The sequence below is a fragment of the Leucoraja erinacea genome, chromosome 24, assembly GCF_028641065.1.
Source record: "Leucoraja erinacea ecotype New England chromosome 24, Leri_hhj_1, whole genome shotgun sequence".
NCBI classification, from domain to species: domain Eukaryota; kingdom Metazoa; phylum Chordata; class Chondrichthyes; order Rajiformes; family Rajidae; genus Leucoraja; species Leucoraja erinaceus.
The window spans coordinates 27,095,762-27,117,890 of record NC_073400.1 but is presented as its reverse complement, the minus strand read 5'-3'; the positions used below and the strand labels follow the sequence as shown (position 1 = coordinate 27,117,890).

Below are 22,129 nucleotides of genomic sequence, written 5' to 3'. Positions count from 1 at the left end.
TGACTCCTCGATTTTATTCACAGAGATATAAACTACTAACAAGAGTCCTGAATGATTAATGAACATTTATAGAATCATCAGTATTTGCAATGATTGCATTAACCCAATCGTGGTACAGTCTTTCTAAACCAGAGAGAGACAAATGTATCCTTCGCTTCCTGTCACAGGGTGACAATAACAGTGACAAACACCCTTTACAAAGCACAATGGTAATGTAAAGTGATACTGTAAAGCGAGCCATCCGAAGCCTTGCCTCATAACTTGAATTCAAAGAAAAGCTGTGTCCGAGTTAACAATAAGGAAGTTGGTGAAAGAAATACTTCAAAAGCTATACATGTCTGCTATACGTCTCATTACTTCAGTTTTCATAGAGCAGCACATTTTTGAAAAAAGCATTTGAAATTCAGCAGAATAGAAAAAGGAAACTCTCTGATGCAACCACTTTTTGTCAAACCATTTGTATTGAAGCATACATGACGTAAATATTGGGAAATCCAGCCCATTTCAGCTGTGCCATGTAGTTTATAAGTGCATTTGCAGTGAGCAGTTATTATTGTACCTCATTTCTTGCGACATGCATCAACAATGTGTGAGAAAGGGACTTGTCTGAATTGGTGTAGAGTTTGGATTCAGTGCCAAATTGGTGAAGTTATTGCACTACATGTTTTTGGTTAATGGACATGACTGTCCCATGAGATATACTGAGATTCCACTTTGCAGCCTCTCCTGCAACAAGGAGCTTCTGGGTCTGAGCACTGCTAACGCTTTCTCATCATGAGGAGAGACCAGTTTAATGCAAGTAAACCAAAGGTACAGTAAATGTTTCCCCTCGACTAATTCTTCACTAATGTGTTTTCCACAGCAAATCCGAGGATTTAGAAGAGGACAGGACTCAAAGAGTGGAGGATGTTTCCAGGAATCGAGAGCCTGAGCTGTAGGGGGAGGTTAAGCAGGCTGGGACTCTATTCCTTGGAGCGCAGGAGGATGAGGGGTGATCTTATAGAGGTGTACAAAACCGCAAGAGGAAAAGATCGGGTAGACGGACAGTCTGTCGCCCACAGTTGGGGAATCGAGAACCAGAGGACATAGGTTTATGGTGAGGGGGGGGGGGGGCGGAGAGTTAATAGGAACCTGAGGGGTAACCTTTTCACACAGAGTGGTGGGTGTATGGAATGAGCTGCCAGAGGAGGTAGCTGTGGCAGGTAGTTTTGCAATGTTTAAGAAACAGTTGGACTTGTACATGGATAGGAGAGATTTAGAGGGATATGGGCCAATTGCAGGCAGGTGGGACAAGTGCAGATGGGGCATGCTGGTTGTTGTGGGCAAGTTGGGCCGAAGGGCCTGTTTCCACTATGACTCTACATACATTGACGCTACTAAATATAGCTTCATTTTCCCCTTTACAACATATTTATTTATTTTATTAGATGCAAAACCTTGTAAATTTTTTATGGACTGGTTATGCTGCTTCAAAAACATTGTTGATTTTGGGCAGTGTTATGAAATATCTTTTGAAAGATTCAATGATTATTCATCATCAAACTCTATATTACTGGCCAAATAGAAAATAATACAATCGATCTAGACTTGGATGCATTAGATCAATGCAAATGGGTAGAAAAAATATGATATTATTATAGGTATTCTGAGATTTCTGATTTTAATCAATTTAAACTGTTAGAATCTTACTGTTGATATTTTGTTTACAATGGCATTCTTTCCCAGTCGATGAATTTACATTTGCCCCAACATAGCAAAATCTTTCTGATGAAGCAGCAGCTCATTGAAAAGTTGTTATTATGTAAGATAATTGATGATACAATTGTAACTTGGGAATGGGGGTGAGATTTCAGCTGAAAGTCTTTATTGTGAAACTTCATACACCATTTACACCATCACCCTGCAGGGCTTGCTCTACTCTTATTATTACTGAGGTAAAACATGTCCTCAATTCAGCAGAACTGATTTAATTTAGTTCATAGTTGATAAGTTCATATGTTATAGGAAAAGAGTTGGGCCATTCAGCCCATCGAGTCTACTTTAGTGTGAATTAATTTATTATTACTGAGTTCTCTAAAGCTGTCAGTTAATATTTAGGGTATATTAATAGCCGTGGTGCCACTACATAACTCCTTGCTCAATAGACTCTCTGGAAAGACTGTCATTTACAGATGTCTGACAGAACATTAAGAGTCTACTTTGGCTCAGTTCATAATTCTCTTCTCTTGAGACAGAAGATTCAAGTCCCACACCTTAGGCTTGAGTACAAAAGTCTAGGCTGACGTTCCCGTTCAGTATTGTGGTGTTGGAGGCAGTATCGTTCAGGTGAGATCTGAGCTGTGGCCCTGACTGCTCCCTCAGATAGATGTAAGAGATTCTTGGAAACAATTGAACAAAGAGCAATGGTGTTGTCCCTTGTGTCACAGGCAAGATTTATCTTTGAAATAATATTATGTACAATGTAGCTGATGGTGATCACATTTCTGAAGCTGTGTTCAAACAATTTGACTCCATTCTTAAGTTTCAGCATCGACTACACTTTGGAATACTTTACTGTGATATTCGGAAAGGGATATGAAAGGTGCTATGTAAGTCTAAGCCAGTCGAATAACAGTCTCACACTTTGGTGCAGACATCAACCAAAGTCACTTCTATGGAAACCTGAAAATGGTCAAGCTGGTCTTCTATTTCACCTTTAAGGTACTTGGGTCAACGGATCAGAGTGATTCATGAACTTATAAATATTATCTTCCTCTGGGTACTGTCATCTTAACCAGTTCTTCTAATATTTGCTGGGCAGGAAGGAGGAGGAGCAAACCAAAAGTTGCAGGACATCGGGGGAAGTTTCTTAATAAAGCAATAGCATGTTTCCTGTTCATTAATGCTGAGCCACCAGACTACGGCATGAGCAGCTTCTGTCAGTTTGTCCAACTGTGCTTTCTCTAGGTGTAGGAAAGAAGTGCAGATGCTGGTTTAAATCAAAGGTAGACACAAAATGCTGGAGGAACTCAGCAGATCAGGCAGCATCTCTGGAGAGAATGAATGGGTGACGTTTCGGGTCGAGACCCTTCTTCAGGTCGACACTCTTCTTCAGGTCGAGACCCTTCTGCCTGACCCGCTGAGTTACTCCAGCATTTTGTGTCGACCTGCACTTTTTCTATATGTTTAAGAAAGAACTGCAGATGTTGGATTAAACTGAAGGTAGACACAAATTGCTGGAGCTACCAGAGGAGGTAGTTGAGGCAGGTACTAATCGCAATCTTTGAGAAACAGTTAGACAGGTACATGGATGGGACAGGTTTAGTGGGATATGAGCCAAACGCTGGCAGGTGGGACTAATGTAGATGGAACATGTTGATCAGTGTGCGCAAGTTGGGACGAAGGGCCTGATTCCACTCTGCATGACCCCGTCACTGTCTATGACTCAATTTTGTTCCTCAGTGGTTAAAGATTGGTATTGTGGAAGTTGTAGGTCTTTTTATTGCTCATGAAATGTTTTGAGTTGTCACACATTGGTGTAAAATATACATGGTCAAACGATACAAATTCACAGTTGAATTTCTTCTAACTTCAATTTATGGTTTTGCACATTGTAGGGATAAAAAAAAATATTCATGTTGAAAGCTACTTACAATGCTATGTATTACACAAGTCCATGTGCATATTATTTCATCTTAAAAGTTTTAGAATCTAATCAAAGGTTACTGTAATACACAGTAACCCATCTGTAGGAAAGGACTTGCTACAGCTGTGAAGCAGCTGTAAATGAATAAATGTGAGAGCATTTAAAAATCAAATGCATTTACTGTCACATACACCAAAGAACTACTTTACTTTATCGAGAATCCATGGTCACAAGAACTTGCATTTGCATATCACCTTTACCATTGTATAGCATCCTAACGTTCTTCAGTGGGACATACTCGCAGGTATGTTAGAGATTGAACCACTTGAGGACATTTCGGAAAAGATTTGCTAAACTTCGTCAAACCTGCTGAAAGCACAGTATAATTTAGTTTAGTATATAGATACAGCTTGGAAACTGCCTTGTCGGCCCACCAAGTCTGCCCCGGCGAATGAGTACCCATACACTAGCTCTTTGTTATTCCAGTTTTGCATCCCACACACCAGGGCCAATTTTACAGATGCCAACTAACCTGCAGTTCTTTGGAATGTGTTGGGAAATCAGAGCACATGGAGAAAATCCACGCTGTCACAAGGACAATCTGCAATCTCCGTACTGGCAACATTCATAGCCAGGGTCAAACCTGAGTCTCTACCATTGCACTACAGTGCCGCACTAGGGCAAATGATGGTGAAAGCAAAATTTTGGAATGCACAAGAGATCACTGTTGAAGGGCAGAGACATTGATGTGTGTTCGGCAAATAGTGGCTTGAAAGAAAAAGAGCTAAAATAATTTGACAACAAAATGTTTTAAATTGAACTGTTGCTGTGCCAGGAAGTAGAAAAGATTGGAAATTAAAAATCAATTTGCCTTTCTATGGCATCTCTCCTAGCGTGGGAAGTTCTAAATCACTAAAAACCAATTAAATTAACTATAGCCACTGTTCCAATGTGTATATATTCAAAATCAGAAATCTCTTTTTTTGAATATATAAAAGACCAAGAGACACATGAATGGTCAATATTGAACATCAGTTAAGGTTAAACTATTCGATCTTGACTACGGGTGTTGATTGTGACTGTGTGGGTTTGCTCTAAGTGTTCTGGTTTCCTCCAAAGACGCACAGGTTTGTAGGGTTAATTGGCTTTGGTTAAATTGTCCCTTGTGTGTACAATTGTGCTAGTGTTCAGGGAGATCATGGTCAGCGCAGACTCGGTGGGCCAAAGGGCTTGTTTTTGCACCTTATCTCTAAAACTATCCCAGATTACGTGGATGCCATGGATAAAAACGAAGGCAAGAGTGTATGAATTAGTAATAATCAATTTTCTCAGACAGAAACAGGCCATTTGGCACATTTGGTCTTTGCTAATGCTAGTTGAAGAAACGGAAGAAATGGTGTTCAACTTTGTCGCTGTAAATTCATTCTATGCTACTTGTGAAGACTAGTTTTGCTCCAAATATTTTTGATGAGAATAAATGGCATGAAATTGAGTTTGGTTGGGCCATCTGGATAATAGATCCATACATGTATAAGAACAGATTTAGGCTAAGGTCATAAATGAATAATATTGTTGACCAGATATCTTGACTTACATCGGCATTTTCAAGGAACAATTTGGAAGGAATGAAGAATATGTCCCTTACTACTTTTATTTTTCATTGCAGCTTGAAAAGGGGGATGCAAGTACACTCAGCCTGCCAGCAAACACAAGCTATGGTGGCTCGGACACCAATATCAGCCTTGAGGTTCCCGATGGCACCCCAGATCCCCATAAGACAAAAGCTGCTATCGACCATCTTCATCAGAAGATCCTGAAAATCACAGAGCAGATAAAAATTGAGCAGACTGCACGGGACGATAATGTAGCTGAGTACTTGAAGTTGGCCAACAATGCAGACAAACAGCAAGCCTCCCGTATCAAGCAAGTCTTTGAGAAGAAGAATCAGAAATCGGCACAGACCATAGCCCAGTTGCACAAGAAGCTAGAACACTACCACAGAAAGCTAAAAGGTAATGCTAACAGTAGTTAAGTATTTATGTATTAAGATGATATTGATCACTGATTACTGTACCAGTCCTAACCATGTGGACCTGAGGTCGATTGGCCTGAATATTTAATAAGCACAAAAATTAAGGCATGGTAACGCAGCAGTAGAGTTGCTGCCTTACAGCGCCAAATAACCAGGTTCGATCGTGACTACAGGTGCTGCCTGTGTAGAGGTTGTACATTCTCCCTGTGACTGCGTGTAAATTGTCCCTACTATGTCAGATAGTGCTAGAGTGTTCGGGGATCGCTGGTCAGTGCGGACTAGGTGTGTTGAAGGACCTGTTTCTGCATTGTATCTCTGAACTAAACTAAAAGTTTCACTGCATACAACCCATGCAGTCTCTGGTTCTGTTTCATCCTCTGTGAATCAATGGTCTGACAAGCTTCTTATTTTCTCGTTGGGAATAAACTCTTGTCAAGAGAGTCAAGAGTGTTTTATTGTCATATGTCCCAGATAGAACAATAACATTCTTACTTCCAGAAGGTCTGGGGGAAAAAAAACCTTGAATTTTAATTTGTTCTTCATCTCTACAACCATTTTGGATGAGCTAGAGATAACTGGTGTATTTTTGTTTCAATATGCAAGTGATTGGACATGAACCATTTCAGATTCCTGGTCAAAATTAATTAAAAAAAAAAGAATTTCAGTTATTTTCACAGGAAGGACAGGCAGTAACTTACTTTCAAGTTTCTTTCAGATAATTTCAACTGTATAAGAACAAAAACAAAATACCAAAGATATTTAATCTAAAATGAATGAGGGCATGCTGGAACCTGTCGCGTGTGCTCCTTGCGTGTCCGCCTTTATTTCACCCAGTTTTTTTTCTTGTGCTTTTTTTCTTGTGACTTTTTTCCCTTCCGAAAGTAGTGACTCATTAGGGTGTGAACATGGCACCATTTAGATAACTTTGCCAGGATAGTGAACTTTTTGGATGGGCCTTAGATAGACACAAAATGCTGGTGTAACTTGGTGCATCAGACAGCATATCTGAAGAAAAAGAAAAAGTGACATTTCGGGTCGGAACCTTCTTCAGGCTGAAAGACAGAAAAGGCCGAAACAAAACATGGCCGGCAACAGATGACCACTGGAAGGGTGGAGCCCATAATGGCCCATTGTTGGCTGGGGATAACAAATGTGATAACGAGGGTTACAAGGATGCGAACAGTGGAACTGAGGAGAGAGAGGTGTGGGGGAAGGAGGGGGGTGGGGGGGGTGGGGAAAGAGGGAATGTAGGAGAATTAAAATTAGAGAAATCAACTTTTGACCGCTGGGTTGTAAGCTGCCCAAGCGAAATGCAAGTGTGTTGTTCATCCAATTTACGTGTGGCCTCACTCTGACAGTGGAGAAGGCCCAGGACAGAGAGGTCAATATGCAATGCGAAGGGGAATTAAAATGCTTGGAAACCAGGAGATCGCATGGGCCAAGGCGGACTGAGCGTAAGTAAACTGAGTTTGTTAATTTAGTTTATTAGTTAGTTTATTGTCATGTGTACCGAATTACAATGAAAAGCTTTTGTGCTATACAGTCAGCAGAAAGACAATACATGATTACAATCGAGCCATTTACAGTGTATAGATACACGATTGGGGAATAGCATTTAGTGTAAGGTAAACCCAGCAAAGTCCGATCGTAAAGGATAGTACGGGACTGCTAGGAGTTCAGGATAGGAGTTCAGGACTGCTCTCTGCTTGTGGTAGGATGGTTCAGTTGCATGATAACAGCTGGGAAGAAACTGTCCCTGAATCTGCATGTGTGTGTTCAGTGTGTTAATGCCATCCTTGTGTTATGCTTTCTAAAAGTGTTTCCATGAAAGATTACAACTTGGTAATTATGAATGGGGATCTATGTTGAGTTAAATTGCACCTTGTGGCACAAAGATCATATATGAGTGAATTTACCTGATTCGGTGTAATCATACCTAAGACATTTTGCTTGATCAAATAATTATCTTAAAGCTTCTGCTATGTATGTTTTTTGTTTCCAAATCTGTACTATGCTTTTATTATGAGATGATAGGAAAAAATGTTTTCTGGACTTCCAACTGGTTTAAAGATTGAAATTAAGTTCAATGAAATGGAGCATCTTAATTTTGGTAGTTTAGTTTAGAGATACAGCACGGAAACAGGCCCTTCGACCCACCGACTCCGCACCGACCAGCGATCCCTGCAATTAACACCATCCTACACACACTTGGGACAATTTACAGTTATACCAAGCCAATTAACCTACAAACCTGTGTGTCTTTGGAGTGAGGGTGGAAACCGAAGACCTCGGAGAAAAGCCACACAGGTCACAGGGAGAACGTGCAAACTCCGTACATACAGCACCCGTAGTCAGGATCGAAACCGGGTCTCCGGCGCTGCAAGCACTGTAAGGCAGCAACTCTACCGCTGCGGTACCGTTCCGCCCCACAATTCATGTGTTTGACATTAGTTCTGGTTTCACTGCTGCCAACAATTTTATGAAAACCGAAAGCAGAGGATAAAGAGAATTAAATCTATGTTTCGTTCCCCATCCAGAGTAAAATGCTACTAAGGGAAATGGAAACTGAAACTAGGAATTTTGGGGAAATTTTTAAACTTTCATTCCAAATTATTTTGTTTACATTTCCTGTAATGCTGAATTTCAAATTAGACAATAAATGCGATTCAGAATTAGAAAGCAAAACAAAAATTGATATTCCTGAAGAATAAATAGCATCCTGCTGGAGCGATGAATTGCAGAATAATTATGGAAGTTAGCAAGTTAGGATTTCACTATGTGGAGCTATGAAAATTTTGATTTTTTTCCACCAGTGATTATCTTTGGGAATTATGTTGTTTTTATAGCGAGAGAGAGATGAGAAGATGCATTGATTACATTATATAGAAGAAGCAAGTCTTGCAGTAGCTCATTGGCATTTGCAACCATGTGTCTGGATTTGTAGATCTCCAGCTCCAGTGATTAAGTAACACTGCTAAATACTTGTGACTGCAGAGACTCTGATTACCTTTAACATTTAGCAGTTCGAAATCTATTTGTCTTTTGGATATACAAAATATCAGATTGCAGGGGATTTCAATGCTTAAATTCCTTTTTTAAACGTAAACTGGCTTATCATTGTTCAAGTAATCTGTCATTTAAAACTCCATGAATCAGAATAAAACAAAATGGATTGCAACCTTACTGGGGATATTTCCTTCATCTAGAAAAGCCAAAGAGCAGAAGGTCCGAGCTTTAATACAGTCTGCACTGAAAGCAGGTTAAAACAGCAGCTGGAATGCCGCAACTTGTATTTGAGTTAAAGGTAGCAACTTCAGATCGAGTTACTATTCATCCTTGGTATCGATTGTTGTCCGCCATCATGTATCTCCTAGTGGTTTTCAGCGAAAGAAACCAGATATTTTCACGATCTGAGAATATATACAAAATAACTACCTGAATAAGGGGTTGAATAGACAGAGTAAAAATCAGTGCTGGAGGAACCCAAAGGGTCAGGCAGTATCTATGGGGGGGGAATGGACAGATGGTGTTTTGAGTTGGCAGCCTTCTCTAGACTGATTCAGAAGCAAAAGCAACTCCATTGGTTTTGAAACTACAACTGTGTGAGTTATGAGTTCCTCCAACACATTGCTTTCTGCTTATGATTCCAGTGTCTGTAAAATGCTTTGCCATGGAAGGCTATGGAGGCCGTCAATTAATATTTTTAAGGCAGAGATAGATAGATTCTTGATTAGTATGGGTGTTGGAGGTTATGGGGAGAAAGCAGGGGAATGGGGTTGGGAGGGAGAGATGGATCAGCCATGATTGAATGACGGCGTAGACTATATGGGCCAAATGGCCTAATTCTGCTCCGATCACGTGACCTTATAATCTGCTATTTCTGGTGTCTTCATTGAATGGATTGATGTTTGCTACCCCATTGTGTGTCGTTGTTCTTCACCTTGCTTTAAAAATCTGGAGAATGGTCTGGAGAACTAGTTTATCACAAATTTTAAATGAAATATCTGTGTTTTGATTTTGGGGAGTAGTGAATGTTTGTCAAAAGCTTTTTTGTGGTGTTAATCTGAACTTTAAAGCACATTTAGAGTGAGATGGGTAAGAGCAGAGATTGCCTGAATGTCTTTCTTCAATACTTGTCAATATGTTGGCGAGCAAGACATTTTTTATTTCCATTTGACAATTAAAGAGACTTTAATCGTAAATGGTGCTTTTTACTAATATAAATTAAAAAATGAACTTTTGCAGAGATAGAACAAAATGGCCTCTCGAGGCAGCCAAAGGATGTTCTCCGGGACATGCAGCAAGGTCTCAAGGACGTGGGTGCCAACGTCAGAGCTGGTATCAGTGGATTTGGTGGAGGTGTGGTGGAAGGTGTGAAGGGAGGTTTGTCTGGCCTTTCCCAGGTCACTCACACTGCCGTCGTCTCAAAGCCAAGGGAGTTTGCCAGCCTGATACGGAACAAGTTTGGCAGCGCTGACAACATTGCCCATTTGAAAGACACGTTGGATGAGTCACATCAGGAGGAAGCCACCAGGACACTAAGTGGCAGTGCTACGCTGGTGTCCAGTCCCAAGTATGGAAGCGAGGATGAATGTTCCAGTGCAACCTCTGGCTCTGCAGGTGGCAGCAACTCTGGGGCAGGAGCTGGAGGCATGGGCAGTCCAAAGTCAAATACTTTGGACAGCCATCATAACAATTTTGATACTATTCTGGATGAACTTCGTGAAATTAAAGAAAGTCAGTCCCATTTAGAGGATGCTATGGAAGATTTGAAAGGACAGCTACAAAGAGACTATGCCTATATGACACAGTGTTTGCAGGAAGAACGATACAGGTATCTGCCTTTTATAATATTTTTGTATTGGTTTGTGTATCAGAAAAATAGATAGCTTCTTGAGTCGTTATAATAATGACAGTTCCAGAAAGCCTTCTTATCCTTTCATTCTATAGGTCTACCACCGGTTTTACGGCACCCTTTGTTCCAGATACTGCCGGATTATCCATTTTGTTGAGCCAACGGAGATCAGATAATAATGATACAACAGTATACCTCTGACCCACAAATTATACCCCTACCGTGTCTCAGAAGCACCATGGACTGCTTGAAACTTAAAACAAGTATTAAACGTGCTTAAGCACGACACCGTCGCTTGGACTTTGCTTAGAACACATAGCCAGGTTTAAATGTAAGCACAATAAGCTAAGAATAGCACAAAACCAGGGGTTCACAACCAACAACTGCAGATGTTAACAGTTTACTCTATTGGGATGGAGGGACATGTCCCGAAAGAGCGCACACCACACGCAATGCCATCTGTGGCCGCTCAGGGAAGTTTGAGTGAGCTCTTGTGATTTCGTCCAGTTTAATGGAGGTGCCGGACCATCAGTTCACAAGACCATTCGGCCCATCAAGCCTACACCACTATTCAATCATGGCTGACCCATCTCTCCCTCCTAACCCCATTTTCCTGCTTTCTCCCCATAACCCCTGACACCTGTGATGGACCTGTACTCGCATCAGCAAGCATTATACTGACACAAGAAATTATGTTTCTGTTCCAAAATGAATACAGTAAGTATACCAGTATGCTCATTCTCTTTCCTTTCACTACTGGTCATCATTGTTAGACGTGAAATGATATGCCCAGTGATACGTTCTTCAATTTAACGTAAGTAGACTTGCTCCAAGTTTACTGTGGACGATAATGGTGCCCTGTGATCTCTCTGGTATGATCATGTGATGGGTTGTGTTTTGAAAAACCCCTTTTACTCCATAATCAATTTAGCGCCTTTGTTTATCAGGTGCACCAGGGCTACTTAGGGTGCTTCTCTGATGGGCTGTATTGATGCTACATTTAGCCTAACCTAAGGTAAGAGTGGAGAATGTTTACCCAAGGCTTCCCCCTCATGATTATGATCTAGTGGCTTCTGCTGAATCACATGGATAGGAATCAGATTCAGCAACAATGCCCTTGAACTCAAGGGGTCACTGAATATAAGCTGTTGCAACATGGTGATGGATCGAAGGGTGACCTGTGATTGAGACCCTCGTGAAGTGAGAGGAAAAGTGAACAAAATCCTAGGAGATTTTGCAATCTATAACGTTCATATAAATTTGTTAACATTGTACCATGTGGTGGCAGTATTGTTCTCACCTTGGCTGCTGCTCTGATGTTTCTGGTTGGACTGATGTGGAAGAAAGTTTAACCAACGATCGATGAAAGTATAAGATTCTAAACCTTACCTCAGCCATATCACATGAGCTCACATACCTTGTTTCTCCGTGCTGTCAGTTATTTTGGGCTGAAGGCCTGTTTCTGTGCTGTACTGTTCAATGAATTTTGAAAAAGTAGAGTTTACAAAATCATCGGTTTAGATTGTGATATTTGTTTTCTCCATTAATGCCATTAGTAGATGGTTCGAGAACAGTGGTGGCTTTGAAATGATTAGTATAAGGCATAAAATGTGAGGGAAGTGCTTGTTAGCAACTTGCTGCCTGTAAGGATGGTGGGATCAGTGTCAGCCGGACTTGCAGACAAAGTGCTGGAGTAACTCAGCGAGTCAGGCAGCAATGTTCTGGGTTCCAACCTGAAATGTCATCTCTCCATTCTCTCCACAGATGTTGCTTGGCCTGCTAAGTTCCCCCAGCAATTAAATTTTTGCTCATGATTCCAGCCTTTGAAATCTTTTGTCTCCATCTGGATGGGTAACCTGTGTTTGGTGAAGAGGGGAGATTGTAGAGATTCACTGTGCTGGAAGGGGAACTGGGAGATTAGGTGGCCAGTATCGTTACAGAGTAGACACAAGGAACTCAGTTGGTCAGGCAGCGTCTCTGGAGAATATGGCTGGGTGACATTTCAGGTCTGAAGAACAGTCGTATCCATGACCCATCCAAGTTCTCCAGAGATGCTCCCTGACCCACTGAGTTACTCCAGCACTTTGTGTTGTTGTACCTTGAAGTGACTGATGGTGGTGCTGCACACCATGGGATATAGCAGTACTGTCATGCCAACATGATTGTTTTTAGCTGTTTTAGTGTGCTCCACCTAAACCATGTGCATGCATTCCAACTGACTACACAATACTTCACCGAGTGCTCCATTATTTAACGGATATTTTACTTGGACCTGTGCCTGGTAAATGAAACTCAATTTTTTAAATCTGCCACTGCCTCCACCCAGCTTAATTTCCCTTGCATCTCGATCACTTTCATTTAATCACTCCTGCTCTTCACATTTTGTTTTGGTTTTTTTCTTTTTGCTGTTCCATGGCTACGATTTCAAGTTTCAGTAGATTCTAATTGGTCTGGAAAAACACATTTTGATTCTGTTACAATATTTTGATTTCCCTTGCATATCCTCCACAAGGCTTATCAATCCAACCATTCTGTACCACAGCTTGAGTCTGATAAGTACCCAAGGCCAGATGAAATTTATCCAAGAATGCTGTGGGAAGCAGGGGAGAAGGTTGGGACCCCCCTCATAATTTTGCATCTTCACCTGCCATAGGTGAGGATCCAGAAGATTGGAGGATAGCTAATATTGCTCCTTAAGGAGTGTAGTGGGGATAAGCCAGATAACTGCAAGCTGGGGTGAGCCTTGTGTCAATGGTAGGGAAGTTATTGGAGAAAATGCTCAGAGATAAGATTCATTTACATTTAGAAAGATGACACCGTGTGTGTGTGTGTGTGGAATTTTAATTTGACGGAATTTTTAGAGGTAACTAAGGATGTTGATAAAAACTGGGCATCTGTCTTGTGTGGCAAAGTCATTTGTGTTAAGCTGTCCACAAAATTAGGCACACGTGATCCAAGGCAAGCTGCATAAATGAATCCAAAATTGGCTTGGTTATGAGAGGCAATGGACAGTGATAGAAGGATGCTTTTTGGAATGAAAGTTTGTGACCAGTGGTGTACCACAGGGATTGGTGCTTGGACTTTGTGATATATTATAGATTTGGATGTGAATGTTGGAGGTATAAGTGATAGGTTTAAGGGGAACTCCAAAGTTGGGAAAGGTGTGATCAGCAAGGAATATTGTCCAAGGTTTCAGTCAAGGATACAAATCAGATGGAAAGCTGAGGTAAAGCGCTTTGGGAAGTCAAGCTCCTCTTGAGCATGTGGAGGAAATGGCAGGAACTACAGCGTGGAAACAGGCCTTTCGGCCCAACGTGCCCACACCTTCCAACATGTCCCATCTATACTAGTCCCACCTGCCTGCATTTGGCCCATATCCCTCCAAATCAGTCCTATCATTGAATTGATTAAATATTTTGAATTGAATATTTCAAAAACATTGACATTGTACCTGCTTCAACTACCTCCTATGGCAGCTCGTTCCATACACCCATCACCCTTGTGTGAAAAAGTTACCCCTATGAAATCTTTCCCCCCCCCCCCCCCCTCACCTTAAACCTGTCTTCTGCTTCTTGATTTCCTCTATTCTGGGCCAGAGTCTCTGTGCATCTACCCGACCTATTCCTCTCAATTTTTGGAGCATTGTTGTACCATGGGGTGCAAGAATGTAGCTTTTTGAAAATGATCACGCTCGGGTGATGAAAATTGCATTTGGTGTGTTTGCCTTCGGCTGATGCATAGAATATAGAAGTTGGGACATGTTGCAGCTGTACAAAACATTGGTTCAAATGCACATGGAGTATTGCATACAATTCTGGAAGAATGTGGCAATATAAAGAGTGCAAAAGAGATTGACCAGATTGTAGCCTGGAATAGAGGGCAGTAACTGCAAGGAGAGATTGGATAGACTGGGTTTATTCTCACTGGAACTTACCTGGTTGAGGGATGACCTGATAGAGGTTTATAATATTATGAGGAGCATAGATTGGATAGATAGTTTTCTTTACCCCGCCTGGTGCAGGAAGTCGAGAACCAGAAGATATGGCTTTAAAGTGAGAGTTTAGTTTAGTGATGTAGTGCGGAAACAGGCCCTTTGGCCCACCAGCGATCCCCGCATATTAACACACACACAAGGGATAATTGTTACATTTACCAAGCCAATTTACCTGTATACCTGTACGTCTTTGGAGTGTGGGAGGAAACCGAAGATCTTGGAGAAAACCCACGCGGTTACGGGGAGAACGTACAAGTTCTGTACAGAGAGCACCCGTAGTTGGGATCAAACCCTGGTCTCCAGCGCTGCATTTGCTGAAAGGCAGCAACTCTACCGCTGCGCCACCGTGTCCTGAGAGGGGAGAGATTTAAAGGAGTTGTTGAAGGACAATTTTTTCACATGGAGGATGATAGTTATCTGGAGCCAATTGCCAAAGAACATGATGGAGGCAAGTTCAGTTCCAATATTTAAAAACTATTTAGACAGCTTGGTTTAGACAGAAAAGCGCAAGAGGGATAAGGACCTGGAGTGAAATGGGTACTCAGTATTTTAGGTCCAAACTCTTCATTTATTGTAAAAGGGTATAGAGTGCAAAGAGGTGGGGGGAGGATTGGGGAAAGAACGAGCCTGCGTAACAGCCAGGTGAGGAAGGGGGAGACGGTGACAGACTGGGAGGTGATAAGTGGAGAAGAAAAGTCTGTCCATTCTGGAATCTAATAGGAAAGGAAGATAAGAGAGGGGCAGTTGCAGATGGGAACCACAAAGAGGAGAGGAGAGGGGAGGGGAGGGGTCGGGGGGGGGGGTTCAATGGGCATAGTGTGTGTGGGGCAGCCCATATTGCTCTTATTTCTTTCTCATCTCCATTCAGCATGCATAAAATATTCTACCTTTTTTCCACCAAAGTGGACAACCCCATTTCTGTCATGCATTGGTCATTCACCGGACCCATCAATGATAACTGGCACTCGGTCATCGACTTACCCATTTCTGAAGTCCAGGCCTTAGTTCCTTGGTCTTGTTGACATTAATCGAGAGGCCATGTTGCGGAACCACTCAACCAAGTGATCCGTCTTTCTTGTACGCTGACTCATCGCCTGCTTCAATTCTGCCAACCACTGTGGTGTCATCGGCGAATTTATAGATGTGTGTCGGAGCTATCCTTAGTTGTACGTGATGTGGCTGGAAAGAGTCGAGCAGGGGGCTAAAGACGTAAACTTGAGGTGTATCTGTCTTGATGGTCTTTGAGGAAGATTCTCACTCGGGTCTGCTGATGAGAAAAACAAGAATCCAGTTACAAAGGGAGGTACAGAGGCTCTTGGAGTGATAAGTTGTAAGAGAAAGATAGTGTTGAATGCTGATTTGTAGTCGGTGAACAGTTGCTTGACATGTGTGATTCCATTAATCCAGATGGTGCCGAGCAGAGTGTATGGCCAGTGAGATAGCATTTGCTGTTGACCATTTCATTATTCCCCAATTTCATTCATCCGTTCTCCATCTGTTAAAGGCCCCCCCATTAACCTTTGCTGTTCTTTGTCTTTTGACATGTCCATAAGACGATACTACTATCCATTTTTAATGTATATTTCCATTTCCTTATCAATTTGTTTCATCCTAAAATGTTTTGCAGAGGTTTATTGCAGATTTTGGCAATTTCATGAGCCTTTTTCGCTGATCTAAAACTGCCTGGCTTCTCGAAGCTATACATTTCCTGATGTTTTTATGCCTGAAAGAGATATCATTGTTGTAAATTCTGTATTTATTCTTTAAATGCCAGTCAATGCTTGTTTACTGCCTTGCCTCTTCATGTCATTTCTAATTCTACTTTAGACAACCCTTTGTACTACCTTAAGCTGCTTAATTTAGTTTTCAGAGCATGGTTTCAGGTTAATGTAAATCACTAAGATTTTAGGGAAAAAAAAACCATTCTGATCATTCTTCCCTTGAGACCCATCAATCGCCAGATTATCGATTAACCATTTCTCAAGGCAGAACACATGCTTTCTTTTGTCGCACTGTTGCCTCACTGATTCCTCACCATATTGATCCAGTGAACATTTCTTATACATTTCATGAATTCATGTCGCACCCTGTTACTGCTAATTTGATCCCCGCACAAAGATTAGTGGTGTATTCTCATGTTTGCAGGCTCTGTCCCTTACATTTTCAATTTATCCTTTCTCTTCTGTGTACCTGTCTCATTCTGCCCTTCTCACCACCTAACTTCTCTGCAACATGCCTCCCACATCCCCCCCCCCCCCCCCCCCCCCCCCCCCCCCCCCCCCCCCCCCCCGGAAACTCTTATTTGAAACCCAGGTTACTTTTTTGGATACCAATCCTAGGCTGATTCAAATAAAGCCTTTTCAATCATTCAGCTTCCTCTTTCCCCAGTAATGGTTCATGAATTGAAACCTATTTCTTTCACATCTCTTTTTTTTTTTTTGCACCGCATCTTTACGTACAAAGTCCACACAGACAGCACCTCGTAGTCTCTGACGTTGTAAGGCAGCCACCATGCCGCCCATGACCAGTTCCAATTTAGTCATGAAGTCAGACAGAGTGGTAACAGGCCCTACGGCCCAATTTGTCAATGCTGACCAAGGTGCCCATCTACACTAGTCCCACCTGCTGTGTTTGGACCATACCCCACTAAACTTTGATTAGATTTGTTAAATGAATTCAGAGCAAGTTACTTGCGTACAATTAAAATACAGATTAGAAGATTGGGTAAATATAACAGTAAAATTAGATAAGCCAACTAAATATTTAAAATGAAATCATCTCTTCACGTCCATGCTCATAGGCATTGCATGCTTGTTCATTGTTACTAATCTTGGCTCTGAAATGAATAAGTAATTTGCTGTTCATTCTATTAGTGCTTGTATTTAATAATTTACTTTCCAGTTTGATCTACTTCAATAGCAGAATAATATGTGGTCTAATGCAGTGTTATTCTAAACAAATACAAGATATTGACTGGACATGCTTCTGGTTAACAATCCTGAACAAAACATGCCATAACTTTTGCTTTTGCCCAGACATTTCTGTGCTGGACCTTAACATGTCTGTCCAAATCTTATTACCTTTTTATACCATTGTAGATTAACACAGATTTGCCTTTTTTCAAGCTTGGGTTCAATGATTTCTAGCATATTTCTATCCTCTTGACGCTGTAGATCGAATTTGTTCTCAGAGTGAACAGTAAGTGGCATGTAATGAGAAGGCTGCCTCTCATACTGTACAATCATGGACATGCATTGTTGAGGAGTGAATTGAGCTTGTAATTTGTCCCTGTCTGTTTTATGAATACAAGAACTAAACACCTCAATTCATCACGTACAGACACCTCGTGATTTACACGTATTTGATCTGTGTTTTTGAAATAATGCACTTGTTCCTTCATTACCAAATCTTGACTTGCACGTTACTATTTTCGGAATAACACGATCAAATTTACTGCTGACAACGTCGTCACGTCTATATTTAAATGACGCCTTTTCTAATTACATGCTGCTTTTCAACCATGTAACCCCCGCGTAAAACGCAATGTGTCTCTACTGTCATTTTCCATCATGCACACCGTATAATTTCAACCATAGTCTATAGAAGAACACTGTCGTTTATACATGCAAAAATAATTTGGTTGCTTTAATAATCTTGAACTTTATGTCCAGGTATGAGCGTTTGGAGGAGCAACTGAATGATTTGACTGAGCTTCATCAAAATGAAATGTCTAACTTGAAACAGGAACTTGCCAGTATGGAAGAAAAAGTGGCTTACCAGTCAGATGAGAGAGCCAGAGATATCCAGGTACATTCTCAAAGAAATGCTGTTTGTTTGGTTACTATTGGATACAGTTTCCCTTCTTGGATATTTGAACAATTTTTCTAATGGATGAGGCTCTTACTCGCAGGAATAGTATTCACATTGTTCATCAAATAACGCTGGATACAAACTACCATTTTTACAGCAGGCTTTTGCGTGGCAGTAATGCAAATACACAGCACCCGATCTCATGTATACAAAAGGAACTGCGGATGCTGGTTTATACCGAAGATAGTCACAAAGTGCTGGAGTAACTCAGCAGGTCTGGCAGCATCCATGGAGAGAGGATGGGTGACATTTCGGGTTGGAAACTTTCTTCAGACTGAAGAAGGGTTCCGACCTGAAATGTCACCCATCCTTTTCCCCCTGAGATGCCGCCTGACCTGCTGAGTTATTTCAGTACTTTGTCTAACTCCCGATCTCATTGTTTGCTCCCCACTCTCCATGTATGTCGGTCATTTGAAGTAATTTTGATATTCTGAGTATATTACATTCAAAATCTGTGTAATTGTCTCTCGCAGAATCCATGGTTAATTGGATTTTAACATTGAAGCTCATTGGCAGTTTTGGAAGAGTTGCACTTAAAACATGATTCTTTAATGTGGTCCAACTTGAAAAAAAAAAGCAATCTTCATTCATTTTTTCTTTCAGAGTTGCATAAAGGCAAAATAAACAGGACCAGAAATAAGCTGCACAGCATAGTGTCTTGCTTGTCATTTGCCAAAGACTGTGGAATTTCTGGATCAGTTTTCTTTTCCAACTAATCCCTATTTCCCTAAAGGGCCTGTCCCACTTACGCAACATTTTCAACATGTTTAAAATCCAGTGGCGACCAGAACAAGGTACGACTCTTTGGGCGACTATTCACGACCATACAGACTTCACCCTGCGACTTGTCACCAGGTTGTTGCCTGTATGGTCGTGAGTAGTCTTTCTGGTTGAATTTTCAACATGTTGAAAATTTTCGACGACCTATGACGGGCGCCGGCAGTCACCGAAAAAGTCGCGTAAGTGGGACAGGCCCTTTAGTCCTTATTGAGTCAAGAAATCTGCTGATATTCGTGCAAGTGAATTTCACTGTCCTTTGTGGGGAATTTCAAGATTCAAAACACTGAGTGAAGAAATTCGTCAGCCTTATCCTGCTGTGAAGGAGACCACTTTTTCCATTTCTACCATTTAAAGCCTTTTCGGAATTATGTATGCTTTGGTAATACCACGTTTTTTTGAAATTCCAGAAGAAACAGGCCTACTCCTTCGTGGAACCGCCGCCTTAATCCAGGAATCAGAATTGTAAATAAACACACAATGCTGGATTAAGACTGCGGATCAGACAGCAGCTCTGGAGAAAAGGAATAGGTGATGTTTCGGATCGAGACCATTCTACAGTCCAAAGAAGGGTATTGACCCGAAACGTCATCTATTCTTTTTCTCCAGAGATGCTGTCCCCTGCTGAGTTACTCCAACATTTTGTGTCTATCCGGTTTAATCCAGCATCTGCATTTCCTTTCTACACCAATGTTGTAAACCTCTGCAGTATTAATAATAGGTCTGCACTCACGATGCATTATGTATTTAGACATGGAATGAATTGGCACAAACTATTGAAATCCAGCGTAGGAAACCTAATAGAGGTTTTTAGTTTAGAGATACGGTGTGGAAACAGGCACTTTGGCCCACCGAGTCCATGCCGTCTAGTGTTCATCCATACGAGTTCTATCCCACACACTGGGGGTGATATCCAGAAGCTAATTAACCAACAAACCCGCCCGTCTTGGAAATGTGGGAGGAAACAGGAGCTCACGGAGAAAACCCACGTGGTCACAAGGAGAACGTGCAAACTCCATGCCGAGCACCCAAGACCGGGATGGAACCCAGTTACTTGGCACTTGCCGCCCTTGTGTATAAGATCATGAGGGGATTAGATAGGGAAATGCAACGAGTCTTTTACCCAGAGTAGGGGAATGAAAAACCTGAGGATAAAGGTTTATGTTGGGGTAGGGAAGATTTAATAGGAACCTAAGGGGCAATGTTTTTCACAAAGGGTGGTGAGTATATGAAATGAGCTGCCACTGAAGGTAGTTGAGGCAGGTACTATCGCAACATTTCAAAGACATTTAGGGGATTGTTGGTGGGCCACAGGGCCTGTTTGAGCGCTGTATCTCTAAACTATCAAGAAACACTTTGTGTAAAAAATTAGTTACAATTTGGAAAAACTCTTCCCAGAGCTCCTTATGGTTGTGGGATATTTGAGTGACTTTTGATAATTGGTGGTGTTGGGATGTGTGGAACCAAAAGCAATGGGTCATGAGATATGATCAGTCCGTTGGAGGACCTACTTTTGATCCACTGTTCACACAAAACATGAAGGCATTCTGCTGTTTTGCTTTGGAAGAGGAATTTCATCTCGGTAAATTCCCACATGGTACATTCTTGGCCAAGAGGACAGAGTGCAAGTAGAATTGCTTATCATTTGTGTTGAACGTTGTGTATCTACATGAAACGTGGTATTGGTAGGGGGCCGTGAGCAAGAATCAGGGTATGATGTGTTGAGCAATTGCATATGATGATTTGTCAAAAATAGGAGCTGGAGAATGCCTGTGGTGTGAATGTGTGTGGGCGTGTGGGAGGTTCAGGATGTTCCTATCAGTCTTTGCTGAAACAGGCTTTGATGTGGTGTATCCAAGATAATCTTGCACGACAAAATGCATTGTTCAGACAAGGATGTTCCTGATAAGTGTGACAGTGTTTGAATAGACACATTCCTGAACTGTCTGAACCACTTCTGACTCATTCTAGGCTACTCTGCTTTGTTAGCTGACCTCACAGCACTTAGCCACAATTCCAGTTGCTCAATGCTCTTTAACCTTTCAAAAGTCTGCAGATAGTTTGAATTTTCCATAACCCCAGATGTTTAACAGCTGCAAAAGTAATTTTCTCTTTTTTTAATCCATTGCTAAATACACCTTTTTCATCTTTGTTTCCTTTTCCACCGGATTTGCAGTTGATTTACTCTGCAAAATGTATATCACATGTTTGTCTTTATGAAAGATCAATGTCGCATTATTTTAATTTGAAATTGTAAAGTGGAACCAAGCATTGGTCTGAATCTGAGGAACGTTCCATTTTCATAAAGTAAAACGTTTGTATAAAGTGAACTCTGAAGAAGGAAGTCGAACTGAAACCTTACCCATCTTTTTTTCTCCAGAAATGCTGCATGACCTCTTGAGTTACTGCAGCACTTTGTATCTATCCATAAAGTAAAATCCTAGATGCTCAGTTTAAAAAAAACAAAAAACAAAAAAACTTTTTTTTTGCTTTGTATCCTGTATCGTATCTTCTTTCACTGGGCTTGAGAGGATGCTATTGGACACATTGGGTTTTCTGCGTTCTTATCTAACCATGTTAAAATTTCATTTTACGTTCATTCAATTCCGATTGCATGATTATGTTTATATTGGTGATCTTCTCTTACTCCTTTTCTAAAGGGCTTTCTTTTCCCAACACTTTCCTGCACCTTCACGACTCTTTCTCACTTTCCTTACTTCTTTTATTTCTATCTTTTTTAAAGCTCAAAAAATGAAGGGGTACAACAAATGTAATGAGATATATGTGATGTGTATTACTGTAACTTATTGTACTTCTAATAAAAATAAAATAAAAAAAAAAAAAATAAAAATGTTTATTTTGGTGGGACTGGTGTAACTGGGACATGCTGGTCGGTGTGGGCAAGTTGGGCCGATGGGCCTGTTTTCATGCTGTTTGACTCTGACCAAGATATTTTCCACAGCAACCAACCTTTAA

At 41.2% G+C, this 22,129-nt stretch overlaps 1 protein-coding gene across 3 annotated transcripts in view; it reads left to right on the top strand.

Annotated features, from left to right (window-relative positions):
• Window positions 1-22,129, top strand: part of tmcc2 (transmembrane and coiled-coil domain family 2) — a 111,426-nt gene that overhangs the window by 78,439 nt on the left and 10,858 nt on the right. For 2 of the 3 annotated variants that reach the window (XM_055654876.1, XM_055654878.1), the window contains 4 exons: window positions 5,292-5,637; window positions 7,016-7,111; window positions 9,903-10,491; window positions 18,178-18,313. In XM_055654876.1, the coding sequence (XP_055510851.1) occupies window positions 5,292-5,637; window positions 7,016-7,111; window positions 9,903-10,491; window positions 18,178-18,313 (1,167 nt within the window). The remainder of the gene's footprint in view (window positions 1-5,291; window positions 5,638-7,015; window positions 7,112-9,902; window positions 10,492-18,177; window positions 18,314-22,129) is intronic. The other variant, XM_055654877.1, reaches the window with a different exon arrangement.